The sequence below is a fragment of the Parambassis ranga genome, chromosome 20 (genome assembly GCF_900634625.1).
Source record: "Parambassis ranga chromosome 20, fParRan2.1, whole genome shotgun sequence".
Classification (NCBI taxonomy): domain Eukaryota; kingdom Metazoa; phylum Chordata; class Actinopteri; family Ambassidae; genus Parambassis; species Parambassis ranga.
The window spans coordinates 2,935,779-2,953,131 of NC_041040.1; the positions used below are offsets into that span (position 1 = coordinate 2,935,779).

General features: G+C 45.4%; 1 protein-coding gene across 3 annotated transcripts in view; it reads left to right on the plus strand.

Moving 5' to 3' along the window:
• reck (reversion-inducing-cysteine-rich protein with kazal motifs) overlaps positions 1 to 17,353 on the plus strand; it is a 43,145-nt gene that overhangs the window by 19,816 nt on the left and 5,976 nt on the right. For all 3 annotated transcript variants that reach the window (XM_028432969.1, XM_028432972.1, XM_028432971.1), the window contains exons 7-20: positions 78 to 111; positions 477 to 674; positions 1,182 to 1,446; positions 1,537 to 1,710; positions 3,357 to 3,569; positions 4,065 to 4,201; positions 5,082 to 5,225; positions 5,306 to 5,494; positions 7,215 to 7,337; positions 8,102 to 8,273; positions 9,370 to 9,559; positions 9,729 to 9,939; positions 10,017 to 10,090; positions 13,572 to 13,727. In XM_028432969.1, the coding sequence (XP_028288770.1) occupies positions 78 to 111; positions 477 to 674; positions 1,182 to 1,446; positions 1,537 to 1,710; positions 3,357 to 3,569; positions 4,065 to 4,201; positions 5,082 to 5,225; positions 5,306 to 5,494; positions 7,215 to 7,337; positions 8,102 to 8,273; positions 9,370 to 9,559; positions 9,729 to 9,939; positions 10,017 to 10,090; positions 13,572 to 13,727 (2,280 nt within the window). The remainder of the gene's footprint in view (positions 1 to 77; positions 112 to 476; positions 675 to 1,181; positions 1,447 to 1,536; positions 1,711 to 3,356; positions 3,570 to 4,064; positions 4,202 to 5,081; positions 5,226 to 5,305; positions 5,495 to 7,214; positions 7,338 to 8,101; positions 8,274 to 9,369; positions 9,560 to 9,728; positions 9,940 to 10,016; positions 10,091 to 13,571; positions 13,728 to 17,353) is intronic.

Sequence of the window (17,353 nt, forward strand, 5' to 3'; positions counted from 1 at the left end):
TGATTCAGAGAAGTGTCTCTTAAATCAGTGCCTGCGGCGGCCAGTAGCACTACAGCTTCTCCTCTTTGTCGTTCTAGAACTCCCTCTACAGCTGCATCACCAAAAATGAAAGTAAGTCCCTCCGTCTCAAACACACCAGACCAGCGACGACGCCAACCACAACAAACACCAAGCTCATCTCTGTCCAGCTAATACATAAATAAACCCCATGAAAACATGTTTGTGTTCCTTCTCTTCATCTGTCTCACTGTTGTCGCACAACACACAAAAGTGAGTCATTTCCTGTCGAGAGGCTGGTTGTTTGTCAGACCACTTCACCCAGAATGATGAAATCCCTCTCGAGGTATCAGTTCTGGAGCTGATTAGCATGATAGCGGCGCAACCACTTAGTGCAGCGATTATTCCCACAGTTACTGTGATCACTGTCTTTTGAGCTGTTTTTTGTGTACTGATGAGTTACGCTTGTGTTCCTCCAGTGGGCTCCACATGCTGCAGTTATGCAGGCCGTCACACCACCTGCAGGGAGTACTGCCAGGCCATCTTCAGGACAGACTCCACCCCCACCGAGTCCCAGATCAACGCTGTCAAAGACTATTGTCAGGCTCACAGCGCTCAGCTGCTCAGCTGCGTCAACAACTTCACCAAGTCTTACCCCATACGCAGCCCCATAGACAGTGAGTCCACCTGCCTGCGACTCCTCTGTGCACCTCTTACACACACTCCAACATCCGTGACACTTTTTCTTACTACTTACTGACGGTGCTCAGGTTTTTGTCAGCAGCTAAGGTAAGCTAAGGTGATAAGGTTCATGTGATCTCAGATGGGCTTCATTGTTTTTAATTAGCTTCGTCTTTCATGTCTGGCTTTCCTCAAAGTTTCCTTTTAAACTTCTGCAACATACAATAACAGTTAAGTTTGCCAGTTCACAGCTGCACAGCAACAACAGAAATGAGTGGTGAGCACAATAATGACCAATGACGTCCCAGCTGTATGCACTCCTGCACGTCCATGGAAACAGCTCAATCATGAAGCAGAAGCAGAAAGAACTCAGTCTGTGGATAGATTCATAGCATATAAATATATATATGTGTAGGCTTCTTCTTCAGCCTTACCTGCAGATTTATAAGTGTTTGATGTATATTGATAAGGCTACTGCTGACCACTCTGACCCTCACATCCAGGTCTGTACTGCTGTGACCGGGCTCAGGCCACTCACTGCCAGATGGCATGCCGGCAGATCCTTCGCACCATGAGCACAGAGCACGAGATCATGGAGGGCCTGATCAAGGAGTGCGGCTCTCAGCCCCTCCCTCAGGAGCCGATGTGGCAGTGCTTCCTGGGCAGCGCCCACCCTCCTTCCCCACCTGAAGAGGAGACCTCGCATCCCGCCAAGATGGACTGTGCCAAGCTGCACTGCTGCTCCAAAGCCAACACCTCACTCTGCAGGTTCACAGCACACTCTGTGGCTCGGCGGACATTGATGTTTCAGTTCAGAGGTGACGTGTGTAACGCTGACTCTGTACTCTGCTCGGACAGGGACATGTGTCAGGAGATCAGCACTAACTGGGGCAGCCAGACGTGGCAGGACTTTGACCAGCTCTGCGAGTACAACCCCGTGGAGACGGAGCTCATCAACTGCCTGGCTGATGTCAGAGAGCCCTGTCAGCTGGGCTGCAAGGACCTCACCTACTGCACCAACTTCAACAACAGGTCAGGTTCCTGCATCTCAGCTTCTCTCTTGTTCTACCTGCTGCGGCGTTGTGCCAGTAAATTCATACATTTATGAATGGATCTGAGATTCAAACAAAGGTCATCAAAGTAGCCACCTGAAAGCAGCAAACACAGCCTGCATGTGTTCACTGTTGTTTTTCACTGAGAAACCCATGTGACAAATGGTGGTTTCAGATCACAGCAGCATGCTGTGGCATTGTGGAACTTGAAGTTCAGGCAAACAAACTGCATGTCAGGCTGCCGGAGTTAACTTTGATGGACTCCAGGGAGCCTTGGATGGCTTTCTCCTCCCCTGAGGGGTTCAAACGCTGAGCTGTGTAGCCGGGACCAGCATGGAAGGCAAACACTGCACTGGAGGTGGTGTTTCGGGGCGAGGGAGCATGGGGCTAATAACGGTGTGCGTCTGTCTTTCTGTCTGCGTGGGTGTAGGACAAACAAAAGCACTTGAACCCTAAATTAGAAACAAATCCTTCAAATCCCTCATGCTATGCCGTGATTAAGAGTTCCCTGTGAAAAACTCCATGTTCTTTTTTTGTCCGATTTATTTTACCCCAGTGGCCTGGCTCCACTTACACACGTTTCTCTTTTTATTCCAATACTTGACTACTTCTTAGTTTATCTGCATCTAGAAATGATTATGAGGGACTGATAGGTATCTAACCAATACACATATTGAAAGGGGAATCTACAATGCTAAGGATTTTAAACAGTTTTTCACCTACCTTACAGATGAATTATAACACTTTTGTCGCAGCACCTCTCTGGACACATGGGTGCTCATCACCCTGCTTCTGTCCTACATGTCCTCCAGTCATGGCCCTCTGACAGTGGATCAGCCCACACACAGAGCAAATAACAACAAACAACCACTGACCATGACAACCGGGAACTCTGGAGCTGAGTTTGTGAATTGGTAATGGAACTCATTCTGTGCTTATTACAGAGCAGCATGGCTTCACAGTCAATAAAAACAGATGTGGCTTTCGCTGTGATGGATTACCGAACAAACAAGATTCAAACAAGATGATTACCATTTTTTATTGGAAACAAATTGCTGTTTTGATAGTTGTTTATTTCTGATGCTGAGTAAGAGCTTATTCTCCCTTCTGAATAAGACGAAGCAGCCTGTTTGTGTGACGGCGCTGCTTTGACTGCCATCCTCTGCGACTGAAGGAGCCTCAGTGAGTCGCTCCTAATAAGAATCAGCTGATGATTAAGTTTGGGTTGGAGAGGAAAACCACTCTTGACCACTTTGGGGTTGGTTGAGTTAAAGATCCTGGGTCACACACACACACATACGCACTTCAAGATAAACAAAGCAGCTGCTCATCAGGCACAAATGGAATGATGGAACTACACCCAGTACTTTCTTCTCCGGTTTAAACCACCAATTAGCTGACTCAGTTGAGACCAAAGGCATCTCCTGATGCAGCGAGGAAGGAAAACAGCTCTCAGAGTACTCACAGGGACGTCAGCTCCCTGCGTTAGGCCTGCACAGCAGATGGCTTTGCGGAACACAGCTGCCGGCAAACCTGCGTGTTCCATATGACCCTTTCCTTTTTCATCTGAACGCACTTGTTACTTCATATTTACCATCAACTTCCTCTAATATCATCTGTCTACAGGCCCACCGAGCTGTTCCGCAGCTGTAACGTCCAGTCGGACCAGGGCGCCATGAACGACATCAAGCTGTGGTCCAACGGCACGATCAAGATGCCGTTCATGAACATCCCCGTGCTGGACATAAGGAAGTGTCTGCCGGACATGTGGAAGGCCGTGGCATGTTCCCTGCAGATCAAACCGTGCCACAGCAAGTCCAGAGGAAGCGTCATATGCAAGTAGGTCCTAGATATCTAGTAACTAGCCATCTAAAATGACTAATGTTCTCATGGTAACTTGACAGGCAGTGCTAATGAGCCATGCACTTAGTATAGTCTGTCCTCATATCACTGAATTTCTCGGGTCGCCATCAGTACACATGCTCAGTGTGAAATAGAGCAGATGAAAGTGAGGAACAGACACACACAAATACAAGGTAGAAAAATCAATATTATGCTAAATATACCATCACAGCTGTCGCACTCAAAAGGCCCATTCAGGACAGGACAGGGTTAAACATTAAGCTGTCATGGTTCAGTGTGGGTAAAGTGTCATCTGTCCATCGTGTCCCTGCACCTATAAAGCAGAATGCAGCCTTTAGGCTGTGTTTACTTACTCCTCTTGGATGACATTACACCATCCAGGGTGCACAGTCAGCCACAGGCTGCGTGTACAAGCTGTCACTCAGACGTCACATGGTTTCGAGCAGCGTCACACATCTGATCTCTCCTCAGGTCAGACTGCGTGGACATCCTAACTCAGTGTGGGGACAGGAAGCGTTTTCATGAAGGACAGACACCAGAGAGGATCTGCGAGCTGCTGTCGCCCATCGATGATCCTGATCGCTGCATCCCCCTCCACAGATACCTCAGTGAGTCACAGCACGCACTCGTCCAGCAGCAGCCAGATCTGTGTGTAAGCTGAAAGCTGGCCACTAGAGGGCAGAAGTACACAAAAGCTGATGGACACAGCATTCACATGGTATCCTCCTTTAGAGCTGTTATGGCTAACATATGTTGGTAATAGTTTGATATCTATAAATGTATTCAATGCACAGAGGAACGCGATCATTCCCTCACATTAGTCTGTGCACTTTTAATAATAGTTTAGTAAAAGAGCTTCGGGTTGCTTGACTTTCTTCAACACTTCGACATTGAAGTCCCTGCTGCTGCAGGAGATGAGATTTTCTGCTGTCAAACCGATTCAAAATATAACTTTAAGTTGATTTCAGCTGTGCTGGAGCTGTGGCCCTGTAGGGACGAGCAATGTCAGCCTGTAGGTCAGTCCACCCCTTCAGTCTGTACCGAGGCATTCTAACATTTTTATTCAATTTAAGGAGCCCAAGGAAACTTTCCCCTGACCTGACCTCCAGAATATTCTTCCTTTTTGTGAAATATGACTTGATTTCTGCAGCTTAAATTGCTCTATCATAAACCCACTGAACCCTGTCACATATTCACTCAGTACAGGCTCATTATTCACTGCAATATAAATATATATGCTCTATGGAAACAGCATGATCCTTGCTATTAACAGAGAAAAGTGAACCGTGTCACACATGTTGTACATTTTTAACCATTTGCACTTCTAGACCTGTTTTTGACTCCACTTTGCACATTGACTACCAGCAAATCAGCCAGATACTCGCTGGATTTTTGTCACATGTCTGCTGGTCACATGTGTTCAAGTCACATTGAAACCACATTGTCATTTCTGGCACATTAAAAGTCATGTTTAACGTTTTCTTCCAGTGCCCAGTTCTTTAGGGACCAGCATCATTGAGGAAGTCATACACCCATGCAACCCCAACCCCTGTCCCACCAACCACCTATGCCAGGTCAACAGGAAAGGCTGCCTGGATGAACTCAACTGTCAGCCATACCTCTGTGTGCCAGGTAAAAAAAAAACACTTCCTGTTCTTTACACTGGGTCTGAAGCCTCCACTCCAAAGTCTGATGTCTGTGTATGTTTTCAGGATGCAAACTGGGAGAGGCGTCCGAGTTTCTGGTCCAGCTGGACGCACGTATCCAGGTGCCGACTCGCACCGGTCCCACTGGGTGCTACGAGGTGTGCAGCTGTGGTCCCAGTGGGCGCCTGGAGAACTGCGTGGACATGCCCTGTGTGGACACCAACAAGCCCTGCATCGTAGGAGGACAGAGGAAGAGTAAGACGTTCCCCATGTTTTCCTCTACAAAGTGTTTTCATAGCTTCTCATGTATTACATAGATGTGTTTATATCAAGTCTGTTAATGCTGCGCTGTGTAAAATCAGAGGAGCTTCTTTCATTATCGATGAAACGGTTAGGCTGCCACTGGAGAGCCGGTGTCCCTGCATGGTCCTCATGAGATAAGTGATTAGATTCATCAAGTCCTGTGGAGGAGAGAATTGAATTTGGACAAGTATGAGTTATCTCCGGCTTTATAATTAGAGCCGCAGGGCGCTGGTCTCTCTATGCCATGTAGTTTCATTAAAAGAGGATGTTCTGGTGGATTTCTACAAAACATGTGACACCAGAAAACTCCCTGTTGTGCTCCATCTCCCATCAGCAGTCAGTGATGATTCCTTTAGTTGCTGAAATCATGCAAGTTCAGATCCTGCACGTAGGTTTGACAGTGTGTGAAGCTCTGCTCTCAGTGTCTGCTGTGAGCTCCTTGTGCAGCAATAACAGCAGCTAAAGGTTTCCAGTAGCTGCTGATCAGTCGTCCACAGCAGCTTGGAGCAGTCTGAGTCCATTCCTCAGCACAGAGCAGCTTCAGTTCTGACATGTTGCTGGGTTTCCTCACATCAACTGCTTGTTTCAGCTCCTTCCACAACATCTCAGGTGGATTAAGGACTTGTGTGACATGTGCTGACATTCACCTCTAGAATTCACTGCTGTCATTCAGAATCCATCGATCCATCAATGATGGCAGCAGAACAGGCCCAAACCATCATATTACCACCACCATGCTTCACAGATGGGATAAGGTTTCTAGGCTCAAATGCAGTGTTTTCCCTCCTGCAAACTCAAGACTTTTCCTCAGCAGAATTCAAAGCTAAATGAGATTATTAGGGATTCACTCACTTTCAGAGACTTCCCCCAGAGGCTTGGGAGGGAAGCTTCCTTTTCTGCACATGCTTCATCTGAAAGCCCCGGAGGTTACCACTGCCACCTCTCTGCACTGTTTATTATTTTCTATTAGAATAGATGTCCATCATCTTAAAGGTTGTTACATTGGAGGTGCAGAACGAGGGCCAGTCTGGATGCCCCGTAGCCCCAGAGAAAGAAGAAATGCCATGAGGTCACTGTAAATGTTAATGTCCAGATGGCTGCCTTAATGCTCCCCTAACCTCAGGCAAACAAATGAAATCATCTGTAAAAGCATGCGGCATAATTAATTCATTATTTTTGTTAAATATTTATACCTGTTATTTTTGACCATGTGAGCAGTAAGTGCTTACCGTCTGTCTGCCAGACAGTCAGAGACAGACGACCTTATTTACATCCCATTAGCCTAATGCGTGTGTTTCTGTTCACCACTTAATGTAAGCAAACCCTTAATATGACTCATCAAAATAAGGAGTTTGGAAAAAGTCAAAAGTTATGTGATGAATGTGGCTTATCTAGGATTTTCACTGGATGAATATTTAATGTAACAGAGAGAAAATACAGCCAGCAGCTGAATGGGAGCCATAAATCATGGCTCCCATTCAGCGGTGAAATTTAATATAATTCTTGACACCAGTAACTTGCAATAATTCAAATGCTACTAGTGTATTTAGGGCTAATAACCAGCTCCTGTCACTCTGCGGGGTCATAATGATGTCGGTGTCTTCGTACAGACCCCCGACAGTCAGTGACAAAATAACCTGTACATTCTGTTTGTTCTGCGTGTTCCCATCAGGCCACGGGACGTCTTTCAGGATCGACTGTCACACCTGCTCCTGCTTCGCCGGTGACACCATCTGCTCCACCAGAAAATGTCAAGGCTTTGGCAGCTCAGACGAGGACCATCGGCTCTTCACTGGTCAGTGAAAATACTCAGTGTTATCAGTGAAGACCTCACAGCGGTCTGCTGTATTCAGGGAGGTACTGAGGGGACACTGGACGCCATCTGCTGCATTTTTGTTTTTTTGCAAATTTCTCTTACTTAATTAGCACTGATTAGAAGTTCCTGCCAGAATCAACTTCTATGATGTAGAGGCTTCATTAAACAAAGACACTAAAATGACGTTCTGGTTGATCACAGCTGAATTCTGCCTGTAGTATCACCGTCATCGCTGACGAAGAGTCCCACTACATCAAGACATTAATGTGCAGTAATGACTTTCAGCTCATTTACATCCTATATCAAGAAATCAACTTTTATTTTCTCAGGATTACAAGAGAAATGAAGTCATTATTACAAGAAAATGAAGGGTTATCTTGAGATTACCACCTTTTATCTTTTATTTTAGGAAATCCATTATTGTCTTGTTTCAATGCCGAGATGTTCTCTTATTATTATAATGAGAAAAAAGCTTCATTCTCTGGAGAAAACAAGATAAATTAAGTTGATGCCACAAGAAAAAAAACAAGTCGTATCTGTAATAACAAAAAAAAAAAACATCTTTCTCACCTGCAGGAAAAAAAAGACTGATGCAACAACCATTTCCAGCTTCTGTTAAACAGGACTTCGGCTGGATTAGATAGAAAATGTGCTTTATGTCTGTATGTAGTGTGTCCCAGTCCCCCTGTCTGGGGATTAAATGATAGTTATCGCCGTTTCCCCCATGCCCTCTTTCAATGCAGGTCTTCCATGTAGCTGTCCAGACCGCTTCGTCCCAGTGTGCGCCTCTAACGGGCGGACCTACCCCAGCGCCTGCGTGGCCCGCTGTATGGGGTTCAAGGACCATCAGTTTGTCTACGGCCAGTGCCGCCTCAGCAACCCCTGCAGCAACAAACCCTGCCAGAGAAACCAGAGGTGGGTAACACATAACACCGCCGAATCCGACAGCCAATAATGGGCGACCGGAGGTTACCGTGACAACATATCAGCTCTTAAACTGGGCGTACACTGAATGTTTTGGCAAGTAATATTTTTCAAATCTATCTCCAGCTGTGTGAGTAATCCTCTGCGGTAAGCTCGCAACATGAGCGCTCACACCGTGCTATAAAACCTCCCAACTGCTTTTTTTGGCCTCAACCAGGTCAGTGTTTTGTTTGCTGGTATTGCTTATATTGACAAAAAGGCACAAACATGCTGCAGTGGTCATCTGGGCCATCCTGTGTGCCCACACCTCCACATCAGAAAAGGCAGTGGGCTGTGTGGACTCACAGAGCTGGAGGTCAGTTGGCCAGGTGGGAGCACAGGTTTATTTTGTTATTGCTCTGAGTTACACGAACAAATTCTTCTCTGAAATTCATCCTAGCGTCCAACACCTGATTGGAAGCTGATTGGATCTGTTCTTGCTCCTCTCGATCAGGGTGAAATTAATTGATTGATTGATTAAAAATATCATATCGTGCAGTGTATGGACAGCCTTGTTATTCAGCTTTTGCAGCATGGTGTGTTCAGTGTAGCTGTGTATCCTGTTTATCTGGAATGTTGTAGTTTATTTTTCCACAAAGTCATGTGGTCTGGAAAACATTTATACCTCACACACACACACACACACACACACACTCTCTCTGTCTTCACTCACACACACTGCAGAATAAACTTTCATAAACTCTCCTGGCTCTTTGTTCAAAGACAGAGAACACACACACATCCTAATGAGTGGAGGTATGCACACACACACACACACACACACACAGGTTTTCAGGATTTTCCTTTGTCCTGATGTAAACAATGTTTCAAGCCAACACAGATTTGCCGAACACCTGATTGGTGCCCAGCCTTGGAGACTTTGTGGTTGCTATAGTGACAGAGCAGGGTTTGGAGGGAAGAAGTTTGCTCCTGTTGCTCTTGTTGCTTTGCAGCAAGCATTCTCACACTGTCGTTCAGCTGTGTGTGTGTTTAGATGGACTCATGCTTCCTACCTATAAATATCTGTTGTGTGTGTGTGTGTTGTCAGGTGCATCCCAAAGTATCGCGTGTGTCTGAGCGACTCGTCCGACTGTCCACAGTACGAATGCGTCGGCCGGCCAGGAGCCTGCGATAAGAGCAACGTGGAGCCAGCCTGTGATACCGATGGCCTTGTTCACCCCAGCCTGTGCCAGCTGCAGCAGGCTGGGAAAACCCTGGCCTACATGGGCCACTGCCAGGTAGGTTACAGGAGGCAGCAGGGCTCTGGGACTGTGGAGCTAAACCTTGTGTAGCCTTCAGTGTTGACAGTAAAAAATGACCCATCCACTCCATAGGGATGCCTATTGTGTCCACTCTACATACTTATATGTTAAACTTGTGTACTCACTGTGTGTGCTTCCTCCTCAGGATGCCTGCAGGATGCCACAGCAAGTGTGCGGCCATAACGGTGAGACCTACAACACAGTGTGTGAAGCCTTCTCTGACCGCGTGGCCGTGGACTACGAAGGCCGCTGTCACACTGTGGGAGCCATGTCTGATGTGGCTCCGGACTCGGCCTGCAGTTCGGTTCCCTGTCCGCCTCTGTCCACCGCAGGCTGCCGTCCTGTCACGCCGCCCGGTGAGTGACTTACACCAGATGGGCCGATGCTGTGATGCGTAAATGTGATCAACTCATGAGCTCTGACCTGTTTCCAGGAGCCTGTTGTCCCATCTGTGCCAGCATGCTGCAGATCCTCTGGAACAAAGAGCAGATGAACACTTTCTCCAAGGTATGAACGAAGTGTCTGCAGGCTCTTGTGTTACTTTATGTAATTACAGGTGTTGACCACTCAGGGGAGCTATAAATCCAATGCAGACTGCACAAACACTGTGCCAAAATATGTGCAAATAACAACCTAACAAAAATCACATATTTCCTTTGCGTGTTTTTGACTTCATCATTTATTATATTATGATTGTTTTCCTGCACAAAATGATTAAATCCATATAATTAAAAGATTAGAGGGGAAAAGATGACCATCAGATAGGTAGGCACCTCTTAATGAGGGATGGAACAAAATTATTTAAGATAAGCTGGAAAATAGAAACACAGAGTAGATGGAAAACAGGATAAATGTATTATTTTTGAGACAACACACGAGAGTCAAATCTCGGATCTGAGGCAGAAATTCATTCAGTGGGACCCTCCGCTCTTGAGTTAGGAAAGTGTCTTTATTCTCCCCTAAGAGGAAAACAAAATAACCAAAATGAGCCTTAACCTCTCGGCTCCCATTGGAAGGACACACATATTAATAATTACTAGGTCTCTACACAGCTAGCAGCGCCAACAGAGAAAGGCTACACAGCCTCACATTGAGCTCCAGGGCTGAGGAGTGAACATATAACTATGGATAAGCATTCAATGACGTCACCTGTAGGTTACTGAAGAGCCGCTTTGAGTCTCTGTGGGAGGCTCTGACCGTCGCCATGTTGGCAACTTCACACTCCGCCTAAACTCCACATACAGGCAAAGAGGTGGAGTGGCTATTGGGATTGACGCCGTCGTATCATCTTCAAACTTCTGTGTCGCTCCACTGCGCCGGCTTCCTGTCACGGTGCAATTCTTGGCTAGAGTGTAGGTGCTTGTTGATTGTTTAGCTTCCATCACTTCCTGTTTCAGTGAACAATGGCGACCGAGAGAGAACTTATCGTCCATACTCACGTCCACAGGCAACAAAAACTTTTCAAAAATGCCGGCTCAGGACACCTAACCAACCAATCACAGGGCTTGCAGCGGTGCATGCTTGTGTCTCCAAGCACGAGTGCTGCTAATCTGATGCTGAGCTTTCTATCCTGATTGACATCATTCATAACACACTGATCAGTAGCGGCTACTCACTTCCACCCTCGCCCACAGCGTCCTCTCAGACAGCTCCCATGAGCCTCTCTGGTGGCCTGCTGAAGTGAACAGCGATGCCTAAATACCGGCATGTTAGCAGCTAATAGGTCCCACGCCTTTTCATTCTGATCAGCTTAATTATACAACAAAGCCTCCTTTGGCTGTTAGTCAACTTGGCTCCATTTCCCAGCACAAACACATCATAGCGAGACTCTGCATTAAAGCCTTTTAATGCCAAACACAAGCTGATCTGATCTGATCAGCCTCTGCCAGTCCGCTAAGACACACAGGAGCAGAACAGTGCTCTGAAGCAGCAGCTTAGCCTGCTGAGTGCCTTCAGAGCAACGCTTCCCTCATTTAGCTTGTGTTTATGTCTTAATTACTTCATCACAGCAGCTGAGCTCTCAGAGGCATACATGCATTGTGGGTTACCATGAATCTCAGCTTCTGATGGATCGGATGCTGTTTTTTGTTTCAGGTTGTGTTGCAGTTCTTTGCCTCTTACTCCTCCCCAACCTGCCCACTCGCTGTAAATAATACATATATATATATTTTTCTTTATGTATTATTCTGTGAGCATCATGTTCAGAATCACACACATATGTTATGCAGTTTGAAAGTCCTCCAGTCTTCCAGTCCTCCAGCAAAATTTAAAATATGATGCTGCCTAAAATACAGGCACGTCTTTGGGGAGGGAATCGAGTCTGTTCACCACTCTGAGTTTGTTCAGTGTATAATGAATTGCTGTTTGCTAGCTGGAGGCTAACGCTGTGCCACCAGAATACTGTTACTCTTCTCCATCCTGCCTGCCCACTCGCTCCAAAAAACACATATAATACAGCAGCAGACACTGACCGGCCTCCACCCAAACTCACAGGTTCACACAGTACAACTTCCTGTTTATTTCCTGTGGAGCCAGAAGGTCAATGTCAGCCATATTATTACACCAGAAAATCCAACTAGTGTACAGAAAGCAGAAGCTTTACCAGGTTTTAAAAGATCTAAACAGATTTACAGCATTCATTCTCTGTAGTAAAGTGTTGCCTTTCAGTGTTTCTCTGAGCTATACACAGCAATAGTTGGTAGAGCTTGTGGACTGTTCGTGAACACTACCTTCAAACTGGCCCTACCATAAGAAAAGACAAGCAGGTTATACATAAGCCGATGTAAAGCGTTAACAGGGCTGTCAACAGTAAAAATCAGGAGAAACCACCAACAATCAATGTCAACATGTTGTTATGATGGAATTCAATTGGACAAGAATGTCCACACCAAAAAAATGTTGTTACTAATCTTTGACATGTCCATAAAAGGCTAAAAAATATCCAGTCCACAGTCACTATAAACCTTGGAGGACAAAAACATCCTGAACAACACATAATTTAACCCCACAGGAATTGCTGTGTATTACAAATGTCCCCTCTGAGGGACAAAGGCTTCTCTTCTCTTCTCTTCTGTGTATCGGGGTGCTTGGCTGCCTTGGATGAGGCGCACACAGCATAACTGCACAGCACTCCTGTGAAAACCAAATGATGGCCCCGTCTCTGATGCAGGTCTCTGATGCAGTTTGTCCAGGCTCCAGTGTGTGTGTGTGTTTGTAAAATTTGTTTCCACTGAAAATCACTGCATGTGGAGACAGACATGGAGTCTTCACAGTGCCATGTTCCAATGAAACACACCGAGTCATCACATTATTCACATCAGCCTGGGAAATATTCACCAGTGTGAACTTCCTGAGGGACTCTTGCATCAGAGCTGCCGCAGACATGCTGCTCCGGCCTGATTGTTTCAGGAGAAATGAAATGTCTAATCTCACTGTAGAGCCGTGAACAAGCCGACATATATGTGATCCATGACCTAAATGTTTCAGTGTGTGGTGATTTCTGCCTCTTTTCCTCTGAAGCAGCTTCATAAACGGATGTGACCTACAAGATTGAAGCTACTAGCAGCAATAACAGCAACTAATCAGCCATCCATAATATAATGACTTGGAAGAATTTAGAATTCACTGTTTCGTCAATGAGATGAAATGCAGCCAACCAGGCCCAAACCATGATACTACCACCACCGTGCTTCACAGACAGAATAAGGTTCTCAAACTGGAGTGTAGTGTCCTTCCTCTTTCCTGCTGCTCTGCCATGCACACATGCATGGATGTTCAGGAGTCTCTAGATGGTGAACTCATGAACATTAACGTGTCAGACAGGTCTGAACCTCACAGACTGTTACCGGTCTTGCTTGTTTGAAAATCTGTACCGGTGGATGTTTTACAGAAATGTAGAGAATTCTAAAGGTTTCACAGACTTTTAAACATGCAGTATTTCAGTCACAGACACTCATGTCCCCCTTCGACCTTTGACCCCTATGTGCAGTTGAACAAGAACCAGCCAGTGACGGTCCACAACGTCCTTCAGATCCTGCGGCTTCACGTCTCGGTGCCTCAGTGCGACGTGTTTGGCTACCTGAGCATCGACCACGAACTGGTGGTTCTCATCGCCCCGGTGGATCAGCAGCCCACACCGCTGCAGGTAACACACACAGATAAATGAGTTGTGGCCATTTTTATGTGCTTATTTGTTTGTTACTGTGTAAATGTCCACTCGGCTGAACACATAAAAAAGCAGCCTGTCCAGTATTCTATGATTGTCATTCCTCTTCTGCCTTTGTAAGAAGTCCCCATCTCTGCTAACATTTGTTCTGCTCACACTAAAAGTACAGAGGAGGTTTCAGGCCTTTAAAATTAGACCCACAAACACAGGTAGAATGTCGGAGGGTGTTAAACATGTCTCTGTTCTGTATATAGAGACGACATGACTGACACTCAGCTACCTATTTATACTGGAGACATGGGACAGCTAGATACAGAAGTCCCCACTCACAGCTGATGGACCAGTGTTTTCAGGTCCATCGTACTCTCAAATCCAAAAGTATTTGGACAGTGACTCAGTTTTCGTAATTTTTCCATCCACCATAATGGATTTCAAATGATGATTGACAATCAGTCTGTTTGTAATTGGAATTGTAAATTTCACAGGGCTGCAACTAGAACTATTATTTTTTATCATCCAATCAAAAACCATCACTGCTGCTATTTTTCAATTGTTTATTCGCACATTTTCTCATGAATACACTTAACTAGAGAGAACCAAAAAACAGACGTTGATGCTGGATGTCTCTGGAACTGACAGGTGGTTTCTAGAACTCATCCTATGATTGTTCTGTTAAACTGTTAAACTAAAGAATTAACTCGCCGTCAGTCTTCTTGTGATGCTGAAGGTGCATTTATATTAAATGTTGTTGAAGTGAAAGCCACCTTCAGATTTCTGCACATCCCACTGCGTGATCCGACTGACGCCTCACCAGTACAACTGTTTAATTAGAATCATTGTCTGCAGTCACAGGGGAAGTTTGTTTTCCACACTGGCTGACAGCCGAAGTTCATTTTACACAAACTCTAAAGCAGAGCTGTGTTTAGCTCTGCTAATTACCACCAGCTCCTTCTGGACATACATATTCATGCTGTGATTACAGTGGTAAACTGAGGAGGAGGAGGAGGCATCTGTCTCCTCCAGTGACTCACTTCACCTTATAATACTTCTTTATCAGCTTATCATACCTGAGTAACCAGCTGATGTCTTAAATCATTCAAACTGTACCAGTTAGCATATAGCAAATGGCGGTTCGGAGGGACAGGCAGTGTTACACAACTTTACCGTGATGACCCCCCCACTGTGGAGCTTGAACCAGTGTCACCTGATTTCCTGTATTTGGCGATAGCCGCCTCTGTAAGCATTAGCAGTGCTGTTCATGCTACATATGGAAGGTTTTGGAACCTTCCTGTTGTCACTTTATGTTGGACTATTTGGCAATTGGCTAGCATTAGCTAGCACATAACCCTAAGTTGCTCCCAGTCGTTGCATCACTGGTGTGTCAGTGTGTGTGCGCTTGTGTGCACGAAAGGCTAGTAGAGTGTTTTGAGTACGGACCGTTTACCATTGATGTCAAGGGGGACTACACTGAAACCTTTCTTACCTTTTCTCCAGCTCCTTCTGGGCGAGGCTCAGAGCCTTTTGAATGACCCTCATGTCCCTGCAATGGTTTAAATAACGTTTGTTTAGGATTAGCTGTTGCTTCAGGCCTGTCTGTGTATGTATGATATAAAAACAATAAGTAATCTGATGCTTCTGTTAGGAATAGCTCTGCTTTCTGGTCACTGTGGGAACAATAACTCGTGTAGTCACTATCAGCTGTCCAACTATTTATAACAACTTCCCTGTTTGGTTAGTGTTAGCTTTGCTTTCAGGCTACTAGCTGGTGTTCTGCAGTGTTGGCTGGACGTTCATTCTGTGTTTGTATCAGTTTGTAACACTGAAAGTCTGCTCATCAGTGCTCAACAGTTCCATGGTCAGCGCCATAATCTGCTTTAAAACTTGTCCTTGAATGAGGCTGCAACATTGTCAACATGTTTTTCCATGTGTGTCATGGATCAGCCTGACACAGCTAGCGGCTCGGTACTTTTTATGGCTGAATCCTTAAGGGGCCTCTCTGAGTATTGTTGTCATCTTCTGTTTTTCTTTGCATCATAGGAGGAACACAATGACCACTGCTCTCCTGTCTCAGTGATAAACTGACTCATTCTTTCTGTTCCCTGCTCTATTTATCCAGAAGTTTTCATTAATATAACACTAAACACTCTCTTTTTATTTACACTTAACCTTCAGCTGCAGCCTGAACATTCATATTCAGTTCAGATTATGAAGAACCGGTGTTACAACAGCGGCAGCAGAAAAGTACAACACAGTACAGACTGGAGCAAAGTGACTCAAAACCAACAGAGGAAGGGGCCTTTCATCTGATCTGGTGTTTACTCAGAAACAGTGAATCCTTTTGTCTGTGAGGTGACCAGGTTGTTGTGTGTCTGTGTGTGTGTGTCACCCAGTAAGTGGGCTAAAACACTGAGGTACAGCTGTGCTCTCTCTGGAACTATTTTGTCTTCAGGCTGGTGTTTAAACTGCTGCTGCTGCTGCTGGTGGCAATCTAATCTAATCTTAGACCAGAATCAGTTCATCAGACAGAAATACTGCACCGCCTACAGCTGCTCAACCTCACAGCGTATATTCATGTCTGTTCAGTAACTCCGGGACTTCAATGCTATCAACAGAATAGGTTATGTTTTATCATCTACGTGTTTTTTTGCATAAAAACACCACAGGTCAAAAGTTTTAGAACGCCCCAATATTTCTATTTTTGTTTTGAAAGTTCAGTCCAGTGAGCAGCTTGAGATGGTACAGGGGTAAGGTACGTTTCAGAATGTGCATTATTGAGTGAGAGCAGTCTCCTTCACAATCAAAAGGCACTCAGAAACTGTGGTAAACTCTGACAGGAAGTTCCACATCAGAACCAGAAGACAGGTTTCTGAGCATGAACAGCTTGCATGATAGGTGGCTCACAGGACAACAGCCTCAAGCACAAACTGTGAAGAGAAGACTTCGAGTTGCAGCAAGTAAGCCAGAGCTGAGACATCAGAATGAGAAATAGAGGCTTGCCTGGGCCATGAAACAAAGCTAATGGATTACTGAAGACCGGAAGAAGGTGTTATGGACTGATTGAATCAAAATGTAAAATATCACTCTGCAGCACCATGCAGGACCCTCTGGTATGTGTCCAGCTGGTCAGATGTTTTTCATGTTTGATACGGCCATAGCTCATGACAGTCATCAGTTTGAAGCTAACATTAGCTAGTAGACATAGGATGTATAATAATCCTTTTAAATAGTTCAGTCTGATACATGTGTGCTGGTTTCAGGTATTTTATCAGCGTTTTAGCTGTTAGTAGGCATGTTGTTGTTGTTGTTGTTGTTTTCCTCTTCAGAGTATGATGCGCCGCTGTCTATTTTGTTGAACATATTTTGTTGCTGTTTTTGCCTTTAATTGATAGTTGGCGGTGGAGAGAGTGGCTGCAGGCTGGATTATGTTGCCCTTTTTAACCCATGTCTGATGTTATCACTGCAGAAGCACTGTGTAAGAGCACAGTGCTGGCTGGAGGAAAGCAATGCGTGTGCGTGTGAGAGAGAGAGAGAGTGTGTGTTTTTAATGACATGTAATTCATGACAGGAAGGGAAAGCTGAAGAAGAACCTCAGTGCAGCGCGTTCA